A 9,522-nucleotide genomic window follows, 5' to 3' on the forward strand; every position below is an offset into this window, starting at 1 on the left:
CTTGCCTTTTGAACCCTCCATTTGGTTTCTTGGACACAAAGGATATCAACACCTCTCCTCGTTGCTGCATCAACTAGCTCCTGAAGCTTCCCTGTTAGAGACCCTATGTTCCAACTACCTAAGCGAATCCTCCTAGGCTCGGCTAGCTTCCTTACCCTTCGCACTCGTCGAGTCAAATGCGAAGACCCTTGCTCATTTTCCACTACATCTGGGTGTCGATGTAGCGCGCCACTAAGAATGGGACAACCCGGTCCTCGCTCACTTGTCACTGTATCCAGATCAAGATATGACATGCCACTGAGGGGTGATGGCCCGGCCCGTGCCTATTAGACACCATACCCAAGTTCCGATGTGGCGCGTCACTGAGAGGGTTATGCCCCAACGTAAATCTTTTGGGTTTCATCTCCATAAGAGTGGCTGAGTTTTTACGTTGGCTCGCCAAGCCTATCACAACCCTCCTCCTTTACCTGGGCTTGGGACCGACTATTTTGAGACAACATAGGCGGAGTTGGCGCCATGATCCGTCCAAAGCCCGAAAATTTTCGCTTGGAATTTTCAAACCGCGCGCCATCCTCCAAATTCCCACCCCTACTTAACCCTCCACCGCTGCCCAAGATCATCACAACCCACGCCACCGCCCCAATCTCCCAATAAGAAACCACCGCTCGCCTGCCCAGGCCGCCGATCCCCTTCTCCGATGGCCCACACGGAGTACACGACGTGCAAGTCCATCGGCGGCAAGGCGCCCCAGAAGCAGCTGGTGCGGGAAATCATGCAGGACTACAAGACTGAGCTGCACTTCCAGAGCTCCATCGTGTCGATGTTGCAGGAGGCCGCCGAGGCGTACCTCATCGGGCTCTTCGAGGATACCAACCTCTGCGCCATCCACGCCAAGCGCGTCACCATCATGCCCAAGGACATCCATCTCGCCCGCCACATCCACGAGGAGGGCTTCGAATGCTTCCTGCCCCCATGGTTCCTTGTTGACCCCTAGGGGATTTATTTCATCCACCTTTGCTTCGAGTTACTGTTAGGTTGTAGTTGATGATATGTTCCTATGATGTTAATTACTAGATCAAAAATTGCAAAGGATGTGATCTATTTTATCCTTGTTTCTGAGATCTCGTGAATCAAATTTCGTGCTTGGATGCTATGTTTGGTGAATGATTCTCTATCATCCTAGGAATGATTCTTGTTCTGGAGTTATTTTGTTTGCGTATCAGAAATTTGCAATTGGGAATTACCATTTGTATGTTCTTTAATTCTTTTGATCGTCGGCCATTTTATCTAACAAGCTATTAACTGACAGAATGCATAATTTGGTGTTCACTAATAGGATGCATAATTTGGTGTCAGCAACATCGTCTCTGATTAAACTTGAGATATGAGTATATGACCCCGATGAGGCTACTTCTACCAAAATTTTGAAAGATCGGAAGGTGGATGTGATTATGAGCCACTCATCACTGCAGTTGCTATGATATTGTTTGCAGCTTCTGTTCCATAGATTCCATCCTAGCTCTCGTACTTCTGTGGGTCTGTGAGGATCTTCGCACTTGCAGTGTCGGTGTTTACAATCTTGTTGGTGCCACACTGCACATATGGCCATATGGGTTAAAAATTGGAGGCTCCGTTACCATATCCGTACCAAGCCTTTAGTTCCATACTAGCCTTGAAATCACCACTTGACCAGTTTTAGTAGTACTACTCTTGACACCTGTAATTTCAGATTTTGCTATAAACCAAGACGATTGATCTACTCACTGGATGGCAGACAAGATTTGACAGAGCTTACCATGAGCTTCTGAGTGCCTGAATAGCATGGGCATGACAGAATATTTGTCGACATAAACAGCCAATGCATTCTGCGGCGTCTTCCTAGCCGTGGCCAAGTTGTTGTTGAGCAGTTCGTTGTAGTACACAACAGAGCTATTGTAACTTGTCATACAGCCACACTCATTCAGATATCGCCATGCGGAACCTCCATGAGAAAAGCGAGGTTGTGTGCATCCTGGACGGATTTGCAATATTTTGTTGGTGCGGAGGCTGAGTGTAATTGGTATATTTATGATATTAATATATTCCCTTTGTCTAAAAAATGAGAAAAGCCAGGCAGCACCCGATCAGCGCCATGTTGAAAACCATGAAGCTGCGAGCCCCAATGTTGTACAATTCCTGGATTTTTGTTGTTGTTGAGGAAACTCAATTCTTGGAAATAGTTGAACTGGTACATGTCATTAAGAAATCTCCCTATCATATATTCATTGCAGGTGACTTTAACATGACTAGGCGGAACAGTGAAAAAATAAACCAGGAGGCTTGAACAGATGGGTCCTTTGTCCAATGTTGTCACTAAACAAGGTGATCTCATGGAAATTGAGCTTCATGGTATGATGTACACTTGATGCAATAACCATAAGAACCCTACCTATGAGCTTATAGATAGAGTGTTGGGGTCACCTGCTTGGGAGGGACATTTTCCCCTAGCATGCATGTGTCTCTACTCGATGGCAACTGCTTGGTGTTGGCGCTCCGGAGGACGCAAATCATATCTTTTTTCGATGCCATCGTCCTGTTTCTTGGAGTGTCATGCGAGTTGCGGCTGGACTTGATTAGGACCCTTCGTCAGGGTGGTCTTCTTTCGTGCCTGGGGTCCCTAAGAGGCCCTGAGAGGCCAGGCTAGTAAAGTTATGTGGACATGCGTTGGGGCGCTGCTATGGTCGCTCTGGCACATCCATAGCAAAATTACGATCGAGGGTGTGTTCCCATCTCATTCGGCTGACTATATTCTTAAATGTGTCACCTTCTTGCGGTGGAGTCCGTTGGGAAAGCGCTAGGACTCTGAAGGTTTGAAGACGACGATGCAACAACTACGCAGCATCAATAGCATCGCTCAAGCTCCAGTAGTAGCTGCTTAGGGTAGAAGCTTATTTTGGCTATTTTATGAGCCTGCGTGCACTGGTTGGCTTTTGCATGTAATATCCCTGGGTGGAGCCTGGAACTTCGTATGTCATTCGTGTGGTGTTTGGAACCTTGTCACTTTGTTGTGTTGTGGCTTTATTAATTTAAAGTCGGATGCCTCTGGCATTTTCATTCTAAAAAAATGTGTCTCTACTCTCACTAGGGAGCTATCTGATCATACACCCCTAATGATCGCTTCTCGAATGAAGCTTCCCGGAATGACTCCTACGACATAGGAGCCTCAAAGCTCCAATGAGTAACAAGTTTGATATAGCACAAGCAGGGGCACACATTGCTTTGGTGGAAGTGTAGCTCCGGGGTTCCTCTCTGAATCCTCAAAGTTTGGTGGAGTTTGGTTGAGGGAATAAGTCGTATGGGGGTGAGCTCTTTCGAGGTCAGTGGTGGGGGCAACTCGGATTTGGAGGGTTAGTTGTAGAGGTAGAAGAAGGGTGACTTCTATAGCTCCCTACAAATCCAACCGTTATTCTCACTTGTAGCACATGCTCGGAGATCCAACCCATCTAGAGGAGGATCCACTTGGTACCTCGGAGATTCGGCCTACCCAGAAAAGGTGGCATTGAGTACCCCGGGAATCCATGGGTCATATGCACAGAGACACGGGGTGTCAAGAGGAGATGCCAACTGCCCCTTGAAGATCAAGGGGTCAGGGCCTTGCAGAACTGAGGTATTTAGAGGAGATGCCAATTGGACCCGAGAGATCTGAGTGACTAGAGTCCGGAGCTCCGGGGCATCCGGTGAGAAACACACATCCTTTTCCGTACTGGTTTAGATGGATGGGTGGTTGAGGTGTGCTCTCACCTTCATCCTTCTCATTAGTTAAGACATATTATCTCTGTCCCAAATTAGTTGTCTTGGATTTGTCTAGATACATATGTACCTGACACTAAAATGTGTCTAGATACGTATGTACTTGACAATAAAAATATAAATAAATCAATTTTCACAATAATTTCCAGATTGGAATAATATGGTATGTATTAATTACCATTAATCCATTACATATCTTTCCATATTTTGTGTCTTTATGATGTTTTATTTGTTTCTCAATTGTAGCACGTAGTTTTCTCCTCCTTGCGTGGAATTAGCTGGCGTATTAAGAGGAAACGCCTGATTCTTCTCATTTTACCCCCGGTATAACGCCTTTGCATGCAAAACCATCTGAACGGTACTAAGGGCATGGCCAACGGGCTGCCCCAGACCTAGTGCCCCATGTTCCACGTAGGTTCGGATGACACGCTGGAGCTAAAGCAGGCGCTCCGCAAAGCGAACGGGCTCTTGCAGAGGAGCCGAATGCTTGAGGTAAAAAGTAAGAGGAAAGGAGGAGAGAGAGGGGTATGCCCACAGTGAAGGAAGGAGATGGGGAGAAAATAATTGTATTGGGTCCATTGAGCTGAGGTCACCTTATGCTGTCTCCTTTGGGTGAAGAAAAATTAAAATAGTAGCCCTGAAATTTTTATGTCTATTTGGAAGATGGGGCTACACCATTGTAGTGTTTCCATTGCTCGTGCCCTAATAGCGCCTTTACGGAGTAGGACGTCATAGCATGTCCATTGTGAGAGCTATACACTGGATGCCAACGCCTACAGGACTGGCACAGTCAAACCACCAGCCGTCACGCGTGCCACCGTTGCCCCGAGTCCTCCTGACCCATCGTTCTTGTCGTCGGAGTGGAGGCACCCCTGCATATAACCCAACGACTCCGGGCTCTGGCATGCACCTCCGCCTGGCCACCTTGTTGAGAGCAGAAGGGTAGCGTCCGTGGTGCGCGCTCTTGCTCCCTCCGTCGCAGCCGCCGGGCACATGGCCACCGCTGTGCCGCGCACCGCCGGCTCGGACGGGTCCGTGGTTGACGTGGAGATGGTAGAGGCGAGCGAGATCCGGCGGCGGACCAGGCCAGGCGACCGCGTGTCTCCGCCCGGCGACTGGGGAGAGTGGCACGACCGCGACGTCGCTCAGGGTGACCAGCTGGCGTCCCTGGAGCGCGTGTTCGCGGACCAGCGTGTGCCGTCGTGGCGTGAGCAGCTCACGGTGCGCGCCTTCGTGGCGAGCTTCTTCTTGGCCGTCATGTTCAACATCATCGTCATGAAGCTCAACCTCACCATCGGCGTCATCCCCTCCCTCAACGTCTCTGCCGGCCTCCTCGGCTTCTTCTTCGTCCGCCTCTGGACGTCGGCCATCGAGAGGATGGGGTTCCTCAAGCAGCCCTTCACGCGCCAGGAGAACACTGTCATCCAGACCTGCGTCGTCGCCTCCTACGGCATCCCCTACAGCGGTAATTTTTGTCATTCACTGGTTTATCGATTCCGTTTTTAGTCACTTGCATGCTCTATTTTTTTTTGGCGAATAATTACTGGCATGCTCGTACATGACAACTGCACCTAGACGCCTTTTTTACATATTTGCGAAAATTCTCTTGAACATAGCTATTCGTGAATGATACTAGGTAAAAACTTACTAAGGCAAAAGCTGGGTATCCTTATTTCACGATTAACTCAAAAATTATTTCAGGGGGCTTTGGTAATTACCTATTGGCCATGAGCGACAGAATCGCTTCGCAGGCAACAGAGGCAAATAACCCTCAAAATATCAAGAATCCGCATCTTGGATGGATAATTGGCTTCCTCTTCCTGGTCAGCTTCATCGGGCTCTTCGGTCTTGTGCCCCTGAGAAAGGTAAAAAAGGATTTTATGTTCCAATATTTTCGTGTTCGAGAAAAAATTGTTCCAATATTTTCTGAACCTGTCGTGTCAGATGCCAGTTTAACTAACTTAGCACTGCACTTCAGATTATGATCATTGACTACAAGCTGACCTATCCAAGTGGCACTGCAACTGCCTATCTCATAAACGGCTTTCACACACCCCATGGTGCCAAGATTGCAGAGTAAATACTGCAACCATTTCCATTTCTGTGCTAGTCAGATGCCTGCACAATGAGTTTACCAGTTTTGATTTGGTTTGCATCGTTTTACAGGAAGCAAGTAAAGAAACTGGGTAAATTCTTGGTTCTCAGCTTCTTATGGGGTTTCTTTCAGTGGTTCTACACAGCCACTGATGAATGTGGATTCCAGAAATTCCCATCATTAGGGCTGCAAGCTTTCAACAACAGGTAAAGACTGCACCCTGCAAAGGACGTCTCCAATCAAATCTCTCCCTTCAACTCTTGACCTTGAAGATCCTTCAAATTTGCAAAGCACACACATTCCTATATTCACTTTAACCGAACTTTTTTTTTTGCAAGGTTTTACTTTGACTTCTCTTCTACCTATGTCGGAGTTGGAATGATTTGCCCACATATTGTCAACGTATCTATTCTATTGGGAGGCATTCTCTCGTGGGGAATAATGTGGCCTCTTATAGCCAATAAAAGAGGCAGTTGGTTCTCCGCCGATCTGCCTGAGAGTAGTCTCCGTGGAATGCAAGGTTACCGGGTAAGAATTACACTCTTTCTTGAAACCCGAGTTATCCTTTTTTTCCTACTAAATTCCGATTGGTATGACAGGTCTTCATAGCCATTGCCTTGATTCTTGGCGACGGCCTCTATCACTTTCTCAAGATGCTCATTCTGACGGTCTACTCATTAAGATCTCGACTCAAGACGGGCAACGCTGGTCCATTTCCTGTCTCTGATGATGAAACATGTTACGGTACTGCAGCTATCTCATATGATGAGCAGCGGCGCAAAGAACTATTTCAAAAGGATCAAATCCCCTGGTACATTGCATATGGAGGTTACGTTGCTGTTGCCGCTGTATCTATTGGCACGGTCCCGCAGATATTCCCTCAGCTGAAATGGTACCAAATATTGGTAGCCTATATGGTAGCGCCGATACTTGCCTTCTGCAATGCCTATGGAGCTGGCCTCACTGATTGGTCTCTTGTTACAACTTATGGGAAGCTTGCAATCTTTGCTTTCGGTGCATGGACAGGTGCTTCAAATGGAGGTGTTCTTGCCGGCCTGGCTGCCTGTGGTGTGATGATGAGTATTGTTTCTACTGCTTGTGATCTGATGCAGGACTTCAAAACAGGATACCTGACACTAGCCTCACCAAGGTCAATGTTCATCAGCCAAATCATAGGCACTGCAATGGGTTGCGTCATTGCTCCCTGTGTTTTCTGGCTTTTTTACAAGGCCTTTGAAGATGTTGGGATCAGTGGAAGTGAGTACCCTGCACCAAATGCTGCCATCTTCCGCAGCATGGCAATACTAGGTGTCGATGGCTTCTCATCACTGCCAAAGAACTGCCTTACTCTCTGCTACATATTCTTTGTTGGAGCAATCGTTGTCAACTTGATAAGAGATCTTGTTCCCAAGAAGGTATCGAGATTTATGCCAATTCCAATGGCGATGGCGATACCATTCTACCTAGGACCATATTTCGGCATCGATATGTTCATTGGGACGGTGATCCTTTTTGTCTGGCAAAGGCTGGACAGAGTCAAATCAGACACATATGCACCTGCAGTTGCTTCCGGCTTGATTTGTGGTGATGGATTGTGGGTTTTGCCCCAGTCAATGCTTGCTCTTGCTAAGGTGAAACCTCCAATCTGCATGAAGTTCCTGTCAAGAGGGGTGAACGCCAAGGTGGATGCTTTCATCGCAACATTATCGTAGAATGTTCGTCACTGTTGTCAATCAAAGATTCAGATTGATGCCAGACATGTATGAAATTTGCGTTTGCCCATTTATTCAGAAAAATATGCCAGTCTAGTTGATATAACTAGATGTAAAACTATGCACAAGGAGATGAACGGCAAGTGTATTATTCTGTACTCTTTTGCAATTTAGTAATTGTTTAGAATCTTTTCCGATTTGATTTTCCCTAGTGTGTGTATAATGAATAGGTGGGGCGGGAGTTGCAGCAAGGCATTTTATCTAGATTCGCTTCAAATGCTGCACATAAGACTGGAAAATATCGGGCTAGATTCAAAATTTGTTACTAACAAAATTTTAATTGAAAAGAGTGGTAGTAGGCAGTAGTACTAAATTTACTCAGACGTGCGTACCTCGGGAAGAGGAGTTCGGATCCACTGCAGCTCGGACGAGTTCCCTGTCTGGAACACCGGCCAGTCGCCATGTCACTCAGCTCTCTGCCTCGGTGTACCATCCCACTCGTCTCGGCGTGGACATTACGTCAAACACCTTGCGTGCGCCATCTCTACCTCGGCGACTCAGCCATCGAGCAGACGAGCATGGGTAGCCTGCACCTAGGCGCCACCTGCATGGTGCACTCCGGCCGTGCCTGCCATGGCAGCCCCGTTCCGGCGTTCGGGAGCGCTGAAGCAGTATTTGCTTTGGGAGGGAATCGATGGCAAGCGATGAAGCAGAGACGCCGGACTCCTCATATTCTACGCCGAGGATGAAAATTCGGCAGATGAATCCTTCGTGTCCAGGCCAGAGAAAGGCGCGAAAATCGAACCATTGCCGGTCACGAACCACGATATCGACCGACCCTATACGGCTGTGCCGTGGTGCCACTCCCGACACCTCACGTTCCCGCCGCCGCCTAGAACGATGTCGCCCTCGCTTTGTTCGTACTGCGCGTTCAGGGCCACCGTGCATAGACTGGGCGACAGCAGTAGGTGTCAGGCCCTGCTATCTGATGATACTGAAGAATGCAACACTTCGACTGTTGATGCTCTGTTTTCGCTTCCTCAAGTCACCGTTGTCGTCTGAACGTCCATAACGGGCGACCTTCCTCGACCGTAGATCAACCATCCAACGGCTACCGGCAGCGAGGTTGTCACTGTTGCTTTTCCGACAATGCTACTATACTGTTTTCTCTCATCCTTTAGATACTTTGTAAGGCTATTCAACCTCGCTGACATCTCTCTCCTGACATCGCGGTTCGTGTACCAGTGTCCAGTAAACGATTCTTGGTTAAATCCAATTCTCTCCTTTACGACAGATTATCTTTCATGAATATGTCTAACCATTAATCAGACTTTACATAATATGTATTTAATTATCAAATTATAGTACAGTTAACCCTAACCACAAACGCAGCTTGTTGATGTGCCAAATGAAATTCTAGCATCCACAAATTTAACGACATAATTGTATTAGGCTAAATACCATAAAGGGTTAACATAACTATTACTCGACATCCACATCCCGTAATCAAATGTAGCATTGTCGATGTATTGATCCTACAAACATGGGGCAGCATATGCGTAGCAGCTCTACATGTGTCCAGATTTAGGCCCTCGGAGGGAGGTAATATCATGCTAACAACTTTATTGGAATGTATTGCTTGTATCGCCGTATGAATATGAAATCACAAGGCCTCGAGAGATGTTCTCAAGGTTACTAGGATATAGCAGACACCCACAACATCTCGTAATCAGTAGCATTCTCCCTGGTACTACAAGTTCTTAACTGAAATTCTATCACAACATCCGATAATCACTTGTGTAAGAGTTATAAGAGTAGGATAGGGACGAAATGAGTAATGGTAGACGCACGGGGATTTACTTAAGGATTTTATATGGACTAGCTAAAGTGAACCAATTGAATTGGAGATTAGGGGAGGCAGGGGCC

The 9,522-nt window shown here is 47.2% G+C and overlaps 2 protein-coding genes across 2 annotated transcripts; both read left to right on the forward strand.

The window, feature by feature from the left end:
- The first annotated feature begins 697 nt into the window (after positions 1-697).
- On the forward strand, positions 698-994 carry LOC123039302 (histone H3.3-like). The gene has a single exon (XM_044462521.1). It carries the CDS (start codon positions 698-700, stop codon positions 992-994), a length of 297 nt encoding a protein of 98 aa, XP_044318456.1.
- Positions 995-4,398: 3,404 nt separating this feature from the next.
- Positions 4,399-7,730, forward strand: LOC123041674 (probable metal-nicotianamine transporter YSL13). Its single transcript, XM_044464258.1, has 6 exons — positions 4,399-5,254; positions 5,491-5,654; positions 5,768-5,865; positions 5,956-6,090; positions 6,223-6,412; positions 6,484-7,730. Exons 1-6 carry the CDS (start codon positions 4,783-4,785, stop codon positions 7,594-7,596), a joined length of 2,172 nt encoding a protein of 723 aa, XP_044320193.1. The 5' UTR covers positions 4,399-4,782; the 3' UTR covers positions 7,597-7,730.
- Positions 7,731-9,522: the final 1,792 nt, after the last annotated feature.

Source organism: Triticum aestivum, chromosome 2B, assembly GCF_018294505.1.
Source record: "Triticum aestivum cultivar Chinese Spring chromosome 2B, IWGSC CS RefSeq v2.1, whole genome shotgun sequence".
NCBI classification, from domain to species: Eukaryota; Viridiplantae; Streptophyta; class Magnoliopsida; order Poales; family Poaceae; genus Triticum; species Triticum aestivum.

Coding starts and splice junctions, on each gene's coding strand:
- LOC123039302 (XM_044462521.1), top strand. CDS start 698: ATGGCCCACACGGAGTACACGACGTGCAAGTCCATCGGCGGCAAGGCG.
- LOC123041674 (XM_044464258.1), top strand. CDS start 4,783: ATGGCCACCGCTGTGCCGCGCACCGCCGGCTCGGACGGGTCCGTGGTT. Junction 5,655..5,767: donor GTCTTGTGCCCCTGAGAAAG/GTAAAAAAGGAT, acceptor ACTGCACTTCAG/ATTATGATCATTGACTACAA. Junction 6,091..6,222: donor CTGCAAGCTTTCAACAACAG/GTAAAGACTGCA, acceptor TTTTTTTGCAAG/GTTTTACTTTGACTTCTCTT.